This window comes from Sceloporus undulatus, chromosome 4, assembly GCF_019175285.1.
Source record: "Sceloporus undulatus isolate JIND9_A2432 ecotype Alabama chromosome 4, SceUnd_v1.1, whole genome shotgun sequence".
Taxonomy (NCBI): domain Eukaryota; kingdom Metazoa; phylum Chordata; class Lepidosauria; order Squamata; family Phrynosomatidae; genus Sceloporus; species Sceloporus undulatus.
In genome coordinates, this window is record NC_056525.1 from 195,998,525 (window position 1) to 196,017,481 (window position 18,957).

Below are 18,957 nucleotides of genomic sequence, written 5' to 3' on the forward strand. Positions count from 1 at the left end.
GCTCTCGTACTACTTGTGAATTGGCAACAACAGCTTTATCTCTTCTACTCATGACCTTTCCCCTTTCACCCACATCCAGGCTTCCAGCTGCTTCTCATGTTCTTGCTTGCATGACTCACCAAAATCTCAATTTCAACATGCCTAAACTAGAGCTTCATTCCAAGCCATGCCTCAGATGTTGATGTCTCCAGCACTGTCTGACAGGAATTACCTATTGCAGCCTGGTCCTATTTGACCCTGGATGTGTTTAGATGTCACTGTTTGACTTCACACAGTAGCATGGTGTGCTTCAACAACTCTTTCAATGATTTAAGGTGTCCAGTTGCTTGAGATGATTCCTGTTCCTGCAAATATTCCTCAAAGACCCATGCAGAGCACTCACATTGTGTTAGATCTTTTCAGTCTTACTTCATAACCATTTCTGCCCAAGCGACACAGTTCATTCGGATTCTTGCTCAGTTTGGTGACAAGGCAGACAGGGCAGTAGATGCTTGCCTCTCCTATCCACCACATAATGCTCCAATGTGGAGTGGAAATCCATACAAGCAAAACATTTATTTGTGTATTCTTTCCTCTTTTTAAGAGTTAAGATTTGTTTTAACTGGGTGATTGCATGGACAGAGAATGTTTGTGACACATCTGTACTCCTCGACTAACAAAACAAAAGTAAAAGTTGCTGACTGGGTACCACCTTCTTCCTTGACAGCATCTCTTCTGAGTTAACTCTTTGATATATCTGTCTGTTCTCAGTGGCAACTGCTGTCAGTACTGAAGTAGAATATTTGACCCATTTAAGGAGGGCTGTAACTTCTGAGAAGTCCTAGGTTCAGATAGGGCTGGGAAAGGCATAGGGTCAACTCAAGGGTTGAGAGGATCCTCTTTAAAATATTCTGTGGTGAGGGTCACTTGGTGTTTCAGAAGGCTTACTTAGTGGTGGCAGTGATGGTCTGATTATCACTGGGTTGAAAGTTGTCAGTTTGTAGGAACATGGTGGAAAATGTATATAGTAGGGTTACTATATGTCCTCCTTTTCCAGAGCAGGTCCTCCTTTTCAGATCTAAAATCTCCACATTCCAGTTTCCTGGACGTGTCCTCTTTTTCAGAGCTAAAGTTTCTGCTTGTGTGGATTTTAAAAACATCTGTGTCTTCTTACAAGGTCCAGACTGGAGGAAATGGGTGATCATTTGAAGAGAAGGAAGAGAGCTATGTCAGGTTAAAACAGGGTAAGGGAACCGTCCAAAGCAGCAAGGCTCACCTCTGTGGGGGTTACTGAGTAACTCCTCCATATTGAAAGGATGGCATGTCAGGGAGGAAGACAGTGGGGAAGAGAAAGGTGTCCTGCTACTGTCACTGCAGTGGTGCTTGGCAGTACGAAAGGTGTGTCTTGTCTTGTGGACTGACTGAATTGAGGAGCGATAGCCTCCTCTTACAACTATTCTGAGCTTATAGGATATGTAAAGTCAGGGGTCATCATAGCATCATTGGTTTGAAGTAGTCAGTGTCCTTATTTATCCTTTTTGAAATATGATAATCCTAGTATATAGTTGCATTAAGTACCACTTGGAGCCAGCCACCAAAATATGCTGTATGCAGACACCAGTACTGAACTGTGAAAGTCTCCTTTATGAAATTCTGGAGAACTAAGGGCAGGCTTTCACAACAATACTAAGCTAAACAAACCTGTGCTCTGACTTGGTATGACACAGCTTTCTTTTCTTCTCAAACCTTTCCCTTTTGTCTCCTCGAAATTTACGTATATGTTAAAAGACACTATGTGACTATGGGCTGGTACACACCGCCATAAAGTGGCATGCTACCAGTGATATTAGGATTAGGGAGTGTGCACCAACTGCATGCTTCCTAACCCTAGTCTGTGGCAGCGCTCACATCATGGTGGTCTCCTGTCCACACATGGGCCACTGTGTAAATTAGGGATGTGTGTTGCAGTAGAAATGCTTTTGTGTCAGCCTTTTCACTTAAGAGCCCACTAGGCGGAAGTTCTGCTTGTGATGTTGAGTTTTGAGATGCTTGTGCCCCCCCCCCCCGCCAATCCTCACCAAATGCGTGACCAGCATACCAGCTATAAGTATACTGACCACAAAATAGGCTGTCATAGTAAGTGGAACAAAGGGATGACTGTGATGAGTATGGTCCAAGCTTGGGGAAATTATTTCTGTGGTCTGCAGCTACCATAATTTTCCTACTAACATGGCTATCTTGGAGAAAGGTGCTAGGCAGAGTTGTTCCTTATTGTCTTTTAAGCAGCATTTGTTTGGTAAGCCAGTTATAAAGTGAGTCATGTCTTTGAAAACATTGCTGGAGCAAAGTCTGCTTTAAATCTTGTGATTTATACACTTTCCCTAACTTACGTCTGATCTGCATGGCAAAAATAATGTAGTTTCACATTGCTTTAACTGTCATAGCTCGATCCTATGGAACCCTGGGCTGTATAGTTTGTTGTGGTACTGGATAGTACTCCAGTATTGGCCACTGTGACAACTCACAAAGCAGTTGCTTCCTGTGATTGTCCTTCGGCTGCATCTGCACTACAGAAATAATATAGGATGACACTACTTTAACTGCCGTGGTTCAGTGCTTTTGAATTCAGGAAACTGTAGTTTCTTGTGGCACCAGAGCTCTCTGACAGAGAAAGCAAAATAGTTCACAAAACTGCAAACCTGAGAATTCCATGACATTGAGCTATGGCAGTTAAAGTGGTGTCCAACTGTATTATTTCTGCAGTAAAGTTTAGTTACAACAGCTTGTTCTACATCCTAGGTTTATAAAAGGGCACAACTTTTCCTTTCTTCATTTTTAAAATCTAGTTCTCTATAGACACTTCATATTTGGCAGCAGGGATTTTGCAGACTTGAGATCTTTCCTCTATTAATGCCTGTTGTGATGCATTCACTTTCTCCTTCTGGCCTATTGTCTACTGTATAAATATGTCTATGTAGGGTCAGTGGGTTGAGAGGGCTTTACTGACAACCTCACATAATCAGCCATGATGATGTGCTAAGCTGTGGGTGGATTCAAGATTCATTGGTGACTGCATGAGGACGCTAACTGTATAAACTAGGCAGCCTCCAGATGCTTTCCAGATGCTTTAAGCTATAACTCTTATCAGATCATCTAACATCAGTTGTTGGGGATTATGAGGACTGTAGTCCCAAACATCTGAAGGGTACAAGATTGCTTGCTCCATTATTGACATTTTCTTCTGAGTCAAATGTCTGCCTATCACACTGTCATACCGTGTGCCATTGCAGCCACCCACTCCATCATCCTGGCAACACAAATCACAGTAGTCATATGAGCAGATCCCAAGTATGGCAGGATTTCATTAATAACATCCACAGGATCTCCACAGGGCCTTAAGTGTACTGTTCTATGGCTTACAATGGCCTGCAGTTCTAATTTGGGTCATTCCAATCAGATTTTCTTCTACTGGTATTTACACATGTATATAAGTCCTATAAATGTTTATAACCCATGTTTATGTGCACACAATTTTGTGATTATGTTGACTGTTTGCAGGTGGCTCATTTTTAAATGGATGTAGTTCCATTGTCACAACAGAGATTTCACCCAGAGAGTGAATCATCATCTCAAGTTCTACAGTGCCTTCTCTCAGTTCACTTTTTCCTGTTTTCTATGGCAAAAACTTGGAGTCTGTACAAACTGAAGCTGGAAATTCCCTTTGCAAAACCAAGTGAACTTGAATAAACTAATTCCCAAACAGATAGGAAATAATGCTACAGTGAACATCTGCAAAAGCTTTAACTTTCACACAGGTAACTGTTTAAACTTTGCTGTGGACAGGGAAAGCTGACATAAACAGAAAACTTAGCCCTTCAAAGGAACTAACACACATGTGTAGATAAACAAGATAACAAGATAATTTTAGAGTTCCAGTGGATTCACACTTAATTTTGAAATTAACCAATAATTAATTACTACCCTTTAACTCTTTGTCCAATGCTAACATTTGCCTAATTTCTTCAGAATGGAAGATACCTTGATTCAAATAAATCCCTAGAGTTGTTTTTTTAACATGCTGGGGGAGATGGTGGGGCTTGCCTGTTCTCTGCTTTGTGCTAAGTAAGGGATTCCAAAGGCAGCTGCTGTTTACCTTGCCTGTTTGAATGAGACAGACATGGTTACAGTTAGATTGGCTGAAGTAGAATCCTGGTCTTTCCTTGCTCAAGCTTAGATGTATTGTTTACTACAGATGTTTTTCTGCAACCAAACAACAAAAAATTGTTTTTTCTCCAGCCCTCCTTCCTCATCCTCCTAATGCCAATGCTGCTAAAAAAACACCACCTAGTTAGACAAGGGGGAAAGGGAAGCTTGGCAGGCATGAAAAGAATTTGTAAAATGTAGCTTCTTTCTCTGAAAGAAGCTGTCTTTATTAACTGAGGTATGCCTGTATAGTAGTTTTACTACCAATTATAATGTGATGGGATATTATCTGTACAGTATAAGTAATTATGGTATAGCCACTATTACTTCAATAAAAAGAGCTGTGTGTAGAATTAAGGATACTCTATAGGTTCCAGATCCTGTCTGATCTTAGACGCTAAGCATGGTCAGCCCTGCTTAGAACTTGGATGGGAGACTGCTAACAAATACCAGGTGCTTTCAGAGGAAAGAACTGGCGAAACCACCATTCAACACTCATTGCCTAAGAAAACCTTATGAAATTCATGGGGTTGCCATAAGTTGACAGACAACTTGAAGGCACATAGTATACATGCACACACATGTGTGGATCAAAATTGCTGTTTTTCATCTTTACATACTGGCTAACAGATGTGGATGTCGCAATCCCTCTTGGAGAGTTCTATGTAAAGGCCATGTGATTAGAAATGTGATTATAATGAAATAGCATCTTTCTGAAGGAACCAAATACTTACTTTGAGTCTTTGTTTTCTTTACAAAGCTGCTTTGTAACTCTTCTTATGACACAACAGCAGTTGCAGCACCTCTGAGTCCTGTTGGTTCCATTTGTTCCAGAATGCATGGATAAAAGTGTTATACTTCACTTCTGAAACAGGATTTGCTCATGTCATGTCATACTACAATGACAAAATGAAATTCTGGTGGGTTACAGACGGGCAGGGGAGGACGTCTTGGAGGTGTATTTAGCTGAATGCGGAGCCTCCAGACGGCCCGCCCCGGGGGCGTGCTTCAGGTGTTGGAGCTTCCACACGGGGGGCAGTGAAGACGCCTCACCTGGGTCCGTTTCGGACCCGGAGCTTCCATACCGCCGCCTCGAAGGACGCTGCAAAAAGAGAGGCAGCTTCCGCACGGGCGGCCCAAACTGCGGCTTTTTTTTTCTTTTGCCGCATGAGAAGAGTGCAGCTTCGCAGCTGCAGCGCTAAGCAGCGACGGCAGAAAGCCTGTCTGCGCATTTAAAGCGCCCAAGCCCCTTTAAACTTTCTCTCATCTACGAGGCCATGGAGGCTGGCATCTATGTGCCAGGGAACCCCAGCATCAACATCACAGGCCAGCAGATCGGGCCCCTGATACTGGCTGACTGTGCCTACCCCATTCGGAAGTGGCTCATGACCCCCTTGAAGAGAAAGAGAAGAAGAAAGCAGGGGAGACTGTGATGTCAGAGTGCATTGTCCTGTAATAGCATAAGCACATGAATAAATGTATCCCATTATCCACAGTTTGAGTCTGCCTATCATTCCTGATCTGTGCTGTGGGCATGTTTTGCCACGTGCCTGAGGGGGACACACACAAACACACACACACAAAAGGTCTCCTGGCGCCTGTTTTCCTGGGGCAAAAAGATACATCAGCTCCAACTGCCAATTGCCCCTTTGACAATGTATCAATCCCCCTCAAATTCAAGCTTTCCTAATGGCCCATTTGAATGTATCAATGGGGCACCCAGAGGACATCTATTGGGGGAAAGATTCAAACTGCTCCTCTGAAAGCTTTCATTGGACTAGGACCACCTTGGCCTAACGGCCCAGAGCCGCAGGTGCCCATATATACCCGTGCGCAACTGTGCAAGACCCCAGGACGGCGATCAACATGGCAGAGCCACGCAGGAGGGTCCCGGTCCGAATCGCCTACTGGACAGACGAAGAGGTTGGGATCCTCCTGGACTCCCTGATGCCACAGGCAGCCGCGAGGAGGGTGATGGCTAGCACCAACAAGCCCAACCGGGGGCATTTTCTCGAGGCATCTCGTGCCCTCCGAAACCAAGGGTTTCAAAGAACACTGCACCAATGTAGAGTGAAGTTTAAAACTCTGAAGGCAGCGTTCTTTGAACCCCTTGAGGATTTCGGAGAGGCGCCCCCGGTTGACAGGCAGCCACCATTCTTCTCGCGGCTGAAGGACCTGTGGATCAGGGGAGATCGGCCCAGACCGGAAGATCGCCGTCCTCCAGGTAAGCCAGAGCTCTTGCCATGCCCTGTCCTACCCTCCTTGACCCTTCCCTTGCCCTCCTCTCCTTCCTGCATGGTGCCAATGCCATCCCTCCTCTTCCCTTCTGCAGGCGTGCGGCTGAGGCGGAGGCGGAGGGAGGGAGGGCACCCTGCCAGGTCGCCCTCTCCACCATCCTCGGGGGACGAGGATGTCCCCGAGGGTGGGCCACAGCCAGGACTAGCTGCTGTAGCCCCTCCGCAGCCAGAGCAGGCTCCTCTGGCGGCAGGTAGGTCCCCAGGGTGAGGGGTGGGGGTTGCCTGCCTGCAGCCCCCACGACACTTGTGCCCTCGTCTGCCATGCCAGCATGGTAACTTGGGCCTTTCCTTCCTTTTTTCCAGGGCTTGAAGTCCTCGCTGCTGTTGCTGCCGCCGAGGAAGAGGAGCCTGGGCCGAGCCGCCGCCTGCCAGGAGAGCCGGGCACTTGGCCCTCGATGCCAGTGCCCTGGATCGTTCCTCCAAGCCCCGGCAGCAAGGTAAGGTAGAGGTGAACCCAGGGAAGGGAGGTGGGGCACCCAGAAACCATGCCTGTGGGAGTGGGTAATGGGCGCCAAACAGAGCTGATCCGAACCATTCCTCTTTCTTTTCCCCCCACAGAGAACCGGACGGAGAGGAGGTTCGCTACCATAGAGGAGAAGGTGGACAAGCTGGCGGAGAGAGTCTCCTCCATGGAGGAGACTCTGCGAGAGATCCTCCGCCGGCTTCCCGCCCCACCGCCTCCTCCCCCTCCCTGAAGCAGCTTCCCTCTCCTGCCCCCTCTGCCATCCCCCCTTCACCACCCCCCTTCACCCTCCCCCTTGTAAATATTGTAAATATGTACATAGAAATCGTTTTGTTATTGTAAATAAAAAAGTTTATTTTTAAAAAAGAATTGTGTGCTTAATTATGCTCAACTGCAGCGGTGTGGGTGTGAGTGTGAATGAGGCGCAACTGTGCAGTCTAAAGCTAGGCAGGAGTGCTGTGAGGTAGCAATCTCCAAACTCTGTCCTTCCAGGCATTTGGACTTCATCTCCCAGAATCCCAGACCACAGGGCAAGGTGGCTGGGGATTCTGGGAGATGAAGTCCAAACGCCTGGAAGGACAGAGTTTGGAGATTGCTGGTTTGGGGACCAGTGAGCCAGGCATGATGGGAGGAGAGAACAGGAAGGGTAGAATAGAGTAGATAGGGCTGGGAGGGAAAACATGCCCTGGGAGGCGAAATGATGTCTTTATGGGACATCATGGGACCTAGTGCCTTGTCAGTGCTCCCTGCCCCTTGATCCCAGGCCCTCTCTAGTTGCCCTTTGCCTTTGGGGGCAAGTTTAGAGGGCATCAAAAGGTCTTGGGCACATTCAAGTTCCGGGGTCTCTTTTTTTTTCTTTTGCCGCATGAGAGGTGCGCAGCTTCGCAGCTGCAGTGCTAAGCAGCGGCGGCAGAAAGCCTATGGGCACATTTAAAGTGCCCAAGCCCCTTTAAAACAAAGGTGGTCTCCTGCCAGCTGGTGATCAGCTGGTGTTGGCATCCTTGTCCATTTGCACTTTGCCAGTGTCAGCAGCATCATAGATGCTTCCTCTCCTTTGGTCCCCGCGCTCCTGCTGAATCTGCAATGCGCAGCCACAGCTGTCTCCGCTGCCACTGCTGTCCCCCTGCCATCTCCCCTCACCTCCCTTGTACATATGTCAATATTTACAGTTTTAGCGTTTTTTATTGTTAGGTGAAAATGGCAGAGGAATGTGTGTAGGGGTGCACTTTAAAGTCCAAACTTTCCAAGCAGCGCATGCGTACATGTTGCTCTAGGGTTAGGGTTAGGGTTAGGGTTAGGGTTAGGGTTATGAGGCTTAAAAGGCGCCGCAGCTGTGCCTCAGCTTCCACAGCTGCATGGCAGCGGACGTTGCAATTAAAGCCTGACTGCAAACTGCGCATGTTCCAAGACCCCAACTCACTATGCGACGGAGCTTTTAAATGGGCAACTTAAAGTAGCGGCGTAGCAATTCTGGTGTACTGGTGCAGCAGCTCTCATGGCTTCTTCCACTTCTCGATATGTGTCAGCATTCAGGTAGGACTGCTCCAGTTTCTGCAATTACTCCAGTTTCTGGGACCATATAGCTATAATGTCAGCCGTCTCAGTATGAGACCAAGACATCCCCCTGCCTTTTTTTGGGGTGCTGGTGGATGGCTGAGCCATCCTGCCTGGTGGCAAAGGGGAGCCGCCACACAGCTGTGCCAGGAGCAGCCAAACTGTGCCCGTTCCCAGGTGAAAATGGCGCAGGAATGTGTGTAGGGGGTCACTTTAAATCCCAAACTTTCCCTTTTCACTTTCTACAACCAAAACATCCGCCGGCAAAAGTTACAACTTCCCGCGGTTCTAGCAACGCATGCGCACAAGTGGCTCTAGGGTTAGGGTTACGAGGCTTAAAATGCGCCGCAGCTGTGCCTCAGCTTCCACAGCTCCATGGCAGCGGACGTTGCAATTAAAGCTTGGCTGCAAACCACACATGTCCCGGGACCCCGACGCATTATGCGACGCAGCTGACACGGAGCTTTTAAACCGGCAACTTATATTTGCGGCGTAGCAATTCTGACGTATTGGTGCAGGGGCTTACAGATGGAGCTGCGCAGGTACGCATCAAACAGAAAAGAAGCGGAAAAAAGCAGCACCTTTTTAATGCTGCTTCATCCCGCTTGGGGCGTGCGGGGGGCGTGTTCATGACGGCATTCAGGTAAAGCCCATCTGAAGGCTCTACCTTCATGACGTCATGAGTACATCTCTTTTTGCCCGTCTGTAACCCGCCTCTAGAAAACTCAGTCAAGTCACCATCATCTTAACCCCCCTCCCAAACACACAACCCCAAATATTATTCTTTCTAAAATTATTCCTAATGCCTGCAGTTAGTTCTTTTACTGCCTAATTTAAGGATCCCCATAGGGTTCCCCAATCCTTGTGCATTTCATGACTTTGGCTCTTTGATCCCTCTCCATTCTCTGTGCTTTTGCATCAGCCCACTGAAATTTTGTGATGGGAAGGGAGTTATTTCCTTTACTTTCTTGGCAATAAAGCCAGCTTCATCCATTTGTAGAGCTAGTGATGATAAGGAGGCTAGTTCTTATGTTACTATCAGCAGACTTTCAACCAGCAGTACAGCATAGTGGTGGAGTGCATGCGGTATGACCAGACCACACATTTGTCTTTTCAAGACTACACATCCAAGAACTCCCAGCCAGCATGGATTCTGGAGTTGTGGTCTCAAAAGTATAATATCAAAGCTTTAGTAGAACACCTGCAATTTTGTTCGACATAGTCTTAGACAAGCTATTACCATTCAGTTTCGGCTCTCAATATTTAATGGGAGATTGATAACATTGGCCTATTTAACAGGGATATTGTAAGGATTACTTGTGCACTTTTTAAAAAATGCTATATAAACAGAAAACACACAAGATCACCCCTCTCCTCTCCCATGTTTAAGCATTGTTGGGAAATCAGATATATGCTTGAGTTTCTTACATTAGTAACAATGCAACTTGAAAGTACATAATTTCAGCCACATCACACTGTAAATATTATGCTTATTTCTTCAGGAATACAAGACACTATAATGGGAATTATTTGCCTTGGACTTCCTCATATCAAACATAAAAAGCACAGGTAACAGCAGGGGGCTGCACCAGCAAACCTCAGAAATAGTTTGCATTCAACATGATCAAATTTCCTATTCCTATAGGTATGCACACAGATCTGATGATGACAACTCTGTTCTCTGTGAAGTCCCTTAGTTTTGTCCTACCAGATATCCCATTTAAATTGCTTATTTACCATATCTTAGGAATGTTGGGCTGAGAAATGCTGCTCCTGTAATAAGGTTTTATTCATAGCATGTCAGTTACTAGTGCTTGTTGTGTAGTTGGTCCTCCATATCCACAGCTTCTGCATCCATGAATTTAACCATCCATGGCTTGAATATATTAAAAAGAAATCCAAAGAACAAACCTGGATTTTGCCCTCTTGTATAAAGGGCACCATTTTACTATGCTATGGTATATAATGGTATTTGAGCATCTGTAGATTTTGGTATCCACAGGGGTCCTGGAACGAAATCCAAAGCCCACTGTACTTGATTTAATATTCTCCTAACTGATGGGAAAGAAAACCACTATGAACATATAGCAATAGCAATAGCAAGGACATTTCTATACCAGTGCACTTAAGAACTCCCTAAGTAGTTTACAAAGTGTAAGCTAACTGCCCCGAACAAGCTGGGTACTCATTTTAGCAACCTTGGAAGGATGCCAACCTGAGTTGAGCTTGAGCCCTTGGCTGGTATTGAACTCACAACCTTGCTGTTTGTGAGTGAGTGAGTGACTGCGGTACAGGCATTTAACCACTGGGAGCCCATATTAAGAGATAAAAGGTTATTCCTTACTCATGGCAAATCAAATATTCATATTGAAAGAAGAAGGTTCATTGTCAGTACCTTGAATGAGCAAGGAAGAGCCAAATGAGTATAAAAAGAACTCATAAGACACCACACTCAGTGCAGGCAAGCACTTGGATGCTCATTTGCATCCATATACTGATGTCCATCTAGACTCATTCAGCTATCTTGATTATGTCTTTTAATCATTTGTGTGCAACTAGTGTTTAGTCAGAGCACTTGTTTTATGTGCTTGTCATCCCATATAATGGTTTGATCCAGAATAAAGCTTAGTGAAATTCCATTCACAATAGAAAAAAAATGTAAAAGAAATCTGTGCACTTCCTTTTTGCTTGCACAACAGTCTGTATCTCCTGAAAAGAAGTGGTGGGTGGTGCTTGGGAGCAGCATGACAACTAACACCCAGGTGGCTGAGGGGAAGGGGTATCCCCCACTGTTCCCCTTCCTCAATAGGGGCTCTTTGTGGAATCTGAACCTTCTGTGTATGACAGAAGCCTTTTCATGGAATGGCCAGTCTGGAGACCTTTCACATTGCACAATTACAGTGCTATGTTCCATTTCACCTGTCATGGCTGCATTCAGTGGAACACTGGGGTTTGAAGTCTGGTGGGACATTAGAGTTCTCTGGCTGATAATACAAAATACCCATGCCTGATTTGCAGATCAAAGGATTGTATGAAGCATAACAGTTAAAGTTGAGTCATGGCACTATAAGTGAACAATGTGAAAGGGTCCCCGATCTAAGATAGTAAGATAAATGTTATACAGTCAGCCCTTCTTATACACGGATTTGTTATACATGGATTCAAGCATACACGGTTTGAAAATGTTCCAAAAAAGTATAAATTTCAATTATCAAACTTTGATTTTCCATTTTTTATAAGGGACATCGTTTTCTTCTGCCATTATATTTAATGAGACTTGAGCATACACGGATTTTGTTATACACAGGGGATCTTGGAACCAAACACCAGCGTATAACAAGGGTCCACTGTACATTATTTCCTCCAAAATATTTCTGATTAGGACTTGGTACAGCGAGCCCTGGGTATCTGCAGTGGTTTGGTACCAAGACACTCTATGGATATCAAAATCCATGGATGTTCAAGTCCCATTAATACAATGATGTAGTAAAATGGTGTCCCTTATCTAAAATGGCAAAAATCAAGGTTTGCTATTTGGAATTTATATATTTTCTGAGTATTTTCAAACCATGGATGCTTGAATCCATGGATAAAAAATCTGTGGATATGAAGGGCCAACTGTATGGATTTTGAAAAATGGATTTCACAGATTTCTCCAAAGCATACAGAGAAGCAAGAAATTAATGTCTAAGATTTCTTTCACTTTATTAATGAACTTGTCATCAGGATTTCATCCAGCTAATATTTGGCTGTACACCACAAAATCAAATTGTAAAATCCAGCTACAGTTGTTGTTGTTCTGTGTTCAAGTCATTTCTGACTTTTGAGGACCCTAAGATGAACCTGTCATGGGTTTTCTAGCAGAATTTGTTCAGAGAAGGTTTGAGCTTGCCCTTCTCTAAGGCTGAGTGAGTGTCATTTCCCCAAAGTCACTCAGTAGTTTTCCATGGTTGAGTGTGGATTCAAACACTGGTCTTCCAGTGTCCTAGTCCAAGACTCAAACCACTGCACCATGCTGGCTCTACAGTAGAGCAACTGAATCAATGGGACATGTAAATATTGGCTTATGTAGTTGGGATGAACAACTGTATTTAGCCCAGAGTGCTTTTATGTTCTGTATAAATATACACCACATACTATATCCCAGAGCCCTGCTTATAGTTGTCTATACTGAGCTGCTCTAGTTTGAGACTGAGTAGGTGGGAACTGACTCAGATAGTTTATCAGCATAGGAGCATTGACTATCATCATAGGAGCTCTATGAAGGATGGGGAGCAGTGGTGAAGATTGGACTCTGAATGAAGTACTGTAAACACTTTCACCTAAGGTAAGACAAATTACACAGATATTACTCCAAAATGTTTATTGTACAAAAAAATTCTAGAAAACAACATAAGACATTTGGCTTCACGTTTTCTTCAAGATACCTATAGACATTGCTATAGATAATATTTCTTTTTGATTCACAACACATTCAGTCATATAAAAATAAAACTATTTACATTATGTCCACATACTTAAAGTCATCCATTAAAAAGGCACTTGGAGGGTATTGCTCATGATATTGCATTTCCTTTGTGCATTTAGGAAAAAAAAAGGCTTTTTAAAAATCCATTGTCAAACTTCCATCAACCCTCATTCTTGCACTTATTCCCATTTTAAAAACAAGTTAACAACTGCAACGTTTTTTAAAAGAAAGAAAATATGTATCAAGCATGTGTCAGGAATGTCTGCCATGTTAGGTTACAAAGGCACATACTGTAAAGATATGGCAAACACATTAACATACATTCTTTTCTTTTTGAATGATTTATTTTTAAGCATTTCAGGTCATTGATTGAATATGTTATTTTGAAAAAAAGAAATACCACCAACCTGACCTACTGGACATTTACTAAATTGATATGGAAGACCTTGAAAAGCAACTGTGATATTTGATGCCTGATAAAACTCTCAATATTTGATTAATGCTGCCTCAGAATAGTATACGCTGCCTTAGTCTGTGGTGGAGTCTCCTTCTTTGGAGGTTTTAGAGAGCATGGATGAACAACTGGCAGTAGTCCTTTGATTGTGTATTCCTGCAGAGCAAGGGGTTGAACTGGATGGCCCATGTGGTCTCTTCCAACTCTGCGATTCTATTATTGCTTCTTTAATAAAAAGTAGAAAAAAATCTTTGGTTGTTTTCATTTGGCTGGAATGTAAATTTTAAGTGTGCGGTGCTTCCTTAGCAAAAAAAATAAAAAAAAAATCCATCTGGCATGTGCTCCTTCCTGTAGCATTCATGCTTTCCTTTCTATATCACACAAATGTCACACTTAAGCAACTGAACTAAAACTTTTTCTTTTGCACTTGTGGGGGAGTTTTCTTTTGCACTTGAGAAATAGAAGATAAAGCGCCTCATAAACTGGAGCAGGGGAGGAGATTCTTCTTATCTTGTTGAAAATGAGTGGAAAAAGAAATGCAGAGCCCAGGTAGACTCAGTGAGCTACGCAGCAGCCAGACTCCTCATGTTTGTGCAGAAGAGACATTCGGGAAAAAGTTTTGGAACAATTTTTACACTGGTATTTCTTCACGTCTGAATGAGTCTGCAGATGGGCTCTCAAGTTTGACCTGTCTGCAAATGCTCTGTTGCAATGAGGGCACGAAAAAGGCTTCTCTCCTGGAAAGAAGAATAATGGAAAAATCAAATGAGGAGTTTAATCATTCCAAACTCTCTCTCTCTCTCTCTCTCTCTATATATATATATATATATATGTATGTATGTATGTATGTATGTCTAATGGAGCAAATTATTTGCAGAAAAGAAGCTGGGGAAGTCCATGCAAAAGATGAGTGGATTCTAAGTAGTAATAAAAATTCTACTGACTACATCAGGGATCATGATTCATTAATTCATGCCCCCAGAGCCTGTAGGTAGTCATGGTGTACTGAGTGACAAGCCACTGACACTTTCTGCTCCAGCAGGTGCAGCCAACGCCTGTAGGCTGAGCTCCACCCAAGATTTCTATATGTTCCTTCTATTCATTTACTGTATCCTGTGCAACGCCTTCAGCTGCCCAAGGCTGTGCTTTACATGCCGTTGATGTGAATGGCACAACTCCCATCAGATTGAATGCTTTAGCATTGCACCCTACTACTTTGGAATGGGGCAGGACTAGAAACAGCAAGAATACTCAAATGCCATATCATGTGCAAAGAGGATGCACCAATAAAATAAAATAAAATACTCAGTAAGAGTGTGCAATTAATGAACTGACCAAACTGAAACTGGTAAATGCTGTTGGCTTGCATTTTGACCCTCTACATCTTACTCTGAAGGAAGCTCTGCTAAATTCAGTTGTACAGCACTTAATGGATACCCAGGCTTCTGTGGAAAACAGATTGTGTTCAGTGGAGGCTGACACCACATAACTTTGTGCAGTTATACCTTTAGGATGTTCAGTACCATATAACCCAAACCAGACTTCAGTAACATTGTATGAAGTCCTTGAATCAGAATATGCTCTGTTTCAATGTTGCCTCTTTCTTTATTCCTCACATTACAAATCATCTTTTAATCAACCAGTGGGGACTTAATCCCAACTTATTGTACATTAGACCCCTGCTTTAGGGGCTGCAGCATGCAACTCTAAACTAATTCATCTGTGCCCCCATACCAATTCATTGCGAAACCATGTGCACTGGGACTTCTGTTTAGGGCTATAATCCTATGTGCAACAACTGCTGGTTTCAATGGGCTCTTCTTCATAGTAATGCTGTTTGTGTTTAGAACTGGGACTAAACTTCTAAATGATTAACAGACTGCCAATAGTGCACATTTCTTTCAGGGCGAGTGCCACTGGTTTCAATGGATCTCACTCCCAAGTCACATTTTGATCAGAGAGTAAACCAGATTCAGTACCCTTTTCCTGACAAAAGGAGTTTGCTGTATGCACTGCCTGGGCGCACAGCTCTTGACACTGAAAATAACTGTTGGGAACCAGATCTCTCTTTCGCTTTGTAGTCTTTCTGACATGCATGCATTTGTCTTCAACTCTCTGGCAGAAAACACTCACTCCAGCATTCTTTCTAACTTGTCCCAAGCTGAAGTAAGGAATTTGAATGGCCAGATAAACCTTTGTCTTGTGAGAGTTCCCTGAAGCAAATGTTTGACTTCACTGAAGCCAAAAAATGTTATAATCAGTACATAATCTGGGCCACCCACAAGAAATACAGTTAAACAGGAAAGAAGCCTGATGAATACAAAGTGGAAAAAGAGTACATCTAACAATATTTTATTTGTCACAACAATAATCCATATTAAATTTGCCATACAGTGCACTGAGTACCTTTTAAAGAGACATCAAATTACTGTGGCAAAACATGATGTATGCGTAACCAAGTTGCCCCTCTTACCGGTGTGAGTTCTGATGTGCCCTTGAAGCAACCAGGGTCTGGAGAAAGCCTTGCCACAGATCTTGCAGACACAAGGGAGCGTGTGGGTCCTGATGTGCATCTTCAGAGCACCCAGGCTCACATATTCCTTGTCACAGTATTTGCAACTGAAAGATTTCCTTGACTGGGCATCACAGTGCAACTGCTTATGTTTGGCCAGTCCAGAGAAAGTGGAGTAGGTCTTATTGCATAAGCTGCATTGAAATTTTTCAGCTTCAATGGCATGGGACTCGGAAAGTTTAGACTGGATCCTCTCTTCTTCATCACTAATGGGACTCTCGGAGCCACTGTGATCCTTGGAGGAAGTGTCTGAATGTGGAGGTGGACTGACTCTTCCCAAAGACGAGGGGTATCCAGAAAGAGGCGAGAGGTCACTGGGTAAAGGAGAAGGCAGCAGCCCAGTTGTAGTCCACATTGTGATGGGGCTGTAAGCCACTGAGCTCAGGATCTCTGGCTGGGGAATGACAGGCATGGGGTAGCTCTCGTAAAGGTACGGGGAAATGATCACTGGAGGAAAGAAAGAAGAAAAACATTTCAGGAGGACCGCGCTTTTGCTTTGGGCTCCCAACAGTGCAACACAACGCTCAGTTTGAGAACGATGAAGCTGTCAATCCCCTCTGTTTTTAAACAGGCTGGATGGCCATCTGTCAGGGGCGCTATGACTGTGAATTCCTGCATGGCAGAATGGGGTTGGACTGGATGGCCCTTTAGGTCTCTTCAAACTCCATGATTCCAAGTTCTCTTAACTTTACAATGCTATACACTGCTCGACATGCGTATGCGTGCTGCAAACTATGCTTCCCACTGGTCTTAACTATGTATTTTTAACTTATATTTTAAACTTTGTTGCCTTTCTTAAAAACTTTGGCACTCCATGCTTCTGTTTCCTCAGTTTTCAAATTATTGCAACCCGCCTTGAATCCCATTGTGGGAGAAAGGCTGGGTAGCCATCCTTGAAATAAACAAAACAAAACAAAACAAACAAACAAATGCATACAGTCTTGTTGAGCCCCATAAGCTGCATCCACACTGGAGAGATAACCCAGTTTGGCACCGCTTTATCTCTTTGTCTGGCTCTTCGCTATGGAATTCTGGGAGTTGGAGTTTGTTGTGGGGTCCAGAGCGGATTCAATTGCACAGCGAAGAGCCAACCATATTAAAGCAGTGCCAACCCGGGTTCTCTCTCCAGTGTGGCTGCAGCCTCTTCTTGCCAGGCTTGGGGCTTACCTGTGTGGGTGTCCAGTTCGCTGTAATTGGGCTTCTTGGAAGCATTGAAATGTTTCTTCACCAAAAAGGAGCGGGGCATTTTGAAAGGGGAGGCTGGCTCTTTCCTTCCAAAGCAGGCTGCCGAATAGCGGTGCTGGCTGAGGCGGCGCTGGAGGCAGAGGAGTCACACATGGGGGCCCTCAGAGCATGCCTGGCCTGGGACCCCTCGCGAGGCACTGGGCTCCCGGGGCCCTGGCGCCCTCCGCTAAATAGCCCCCGTCAGGTGCAAAAGGGGGCGGGGCCGGGGGCCGGGGCCCTCCCCTCCCTCCAATCACCGGCCCCCTCCCAAGCTCTCCGGCTGAAAGGTCTTCATTTGGGGCGAAGGAGGCGGGGAGGGGTGGGCTTTTCTGGGGGAGCTCCTCCCTCTGGGGCAGCCCCTGAAGGAGAGAGGAGGAGGAGGAGGAGGAGGAGGCTGGATCTGCGCTGGAGAAAGACACAGTGCATCCACAGGGGTTAGGAGTACAAGACCTTCGCTAATTGGGGGGGGGGGGGGGGGGGGAGATGAGCACAGCCCAGGACAGAGGAGGATCGTGGCTTGTTGCACACCCTTGTAAAAAAAAAAAAGAAAAGGCCCATCCCTGGGCTTGGCTTCCTCCCCTTCTTCTTCTTCTTGGGAGGGGAACAACTCCCTGAGAGAGGAATATGGGGATGATGGCTTGCACACCCTTGCAAAAAAGGTCCTTTCCTGGACTAGGCTTCCCTTCCCCTCCCTCTCCTCTTGGGAGCTCTGGTGCCACAACACAGGGCCATTCCCAGAATTCCATAGCCTGGAGCCATGGCAGGTCAAGTGTGGCCAAACCGGATTAGTTCTGCAGTGCTGATACAGCCTCACGGGGTGATCAGGTGTCCTCCTTTTCCCAGGACCATTCCTCCTCCTCTTCGGGAGGAGTTTCAAAATGTCCTTCCTGTGGACCAGGTCCCAGTTTGCTCCCAGGCTGTATCCACATAGCAGCAATAATCTGGTTGGACCCTACTTTAACTGCCATGCTATGGGTGCCACAACCAGCTACACTTCCCAAACTTCCACAGCCTTCAGACCTGGCCATTAAAGTGGGGTCAAGCTGGATTCCTAGTCATTGGGAATCCTTGGCACGGGGTGACCAGGTGTCCTCCCTTTTCCAGCATTTGTCCTCCATTTCAGCCTTCTCTCCAGCAGGAATTCCAAAAGGGCCTCCCTGTTGACCATCATTAAGAAGCCCGGGTTTACATTGATCGGAGGGTGTCGAGCTTTTCTTTGGTCACATCCACCCTTTTTCTTGGCTGTCCTACATTTGGTGATGCCTTCTCCTCCTTGGCGAAGAGGATTCCTTTGGGTCTGATGATTGTGAGGCAGCATGGTGACAGGAGCATTGTGATCCACACTGCAGAAATAATCTGGTTTGACCCCACTTTAAGTGCCATGGCTCCATGCTAGGGAATCCTGGGAACTGTCTCCAAAGGGATCTTGCCACACCTTTGATACTAACTGAAAGGGAGAAGCTTTCATAGACTTGAGTCTACCTCTGCAAGTCTGTTTGGTGGGGATTGTAGTTTTAAGTGGGAGCAGAGCTCTCTGACAGAGAAGGCTCAGTGTCTCCCAAAGTTACAAATCCCAGCATCCCATAGCATTGAGCTATGACACTTAAACCACTGTCAAACTGCAATATTTCTGTACGAGTGCAGATGAGACCTTTATCACAACAGCCAAGAGTTTGTTTCCAAGGAGAAATAATTCCAAACTGGATTATTTCTGCAGTGTCAACCCGGATTATTTCTGCAGGA

The 18,957-nt window shown here is 45.0% G+C and overlaps 1 protein-coding gene across 1 annotated transcript; it reads right to left on the reverse strand.

Annotated features, from left to right (window-relative positions):
- Positions 1–12,844: 12,844 nt before the first annotated feature.
- SNAI2 (snail family transcriptional repressor 2) lies at positions 12,845–17,485 on the reverse strand. The gene is made up of 3 exons (XM_042465830.1): positions 17,158–17,485; positions 15,892–16,437; positions 12,845–14,155 (listed from the first exon to the last, which is right to left on the reverse strand). Exons 1-3 carry the CDS (start codon positions 17,234–17,236, stop codon positions 13,974–13,976), a joined length of 807 nt encoding a protein of 268 aa, XP_042321764.1. The 5' UTR covers positions 17,237–17,485; the 3' UTR covers positions 12,845–13,973.
- Positions 17,486–18,957: the final 1,472 nt, after the last annotated feature.

Coding starts and splice junctions, on each gene's coding strand:
- SNAI2 (XM_042465830.1), bottom strand. CDS start 17,236: ATGCCCCGCTCCTTTTTGGTGAAGAAACATTTCAATGCTTCCAAGAAG. Junction 16,438..17,157: donor CGAACTGGACACCCACACAG/GTAAGCCCCAAG, acceptor TCTTTCCTCCAG/TGATCATTTCCCCGTACCTT. Junction 14,156..15,891: donor GCACATCAGAACTCACACCG/GTAAGAGGGGCA, acceptor TCTTCTTTCCAG/GAGAGAAGCCTTTTTCGTGC.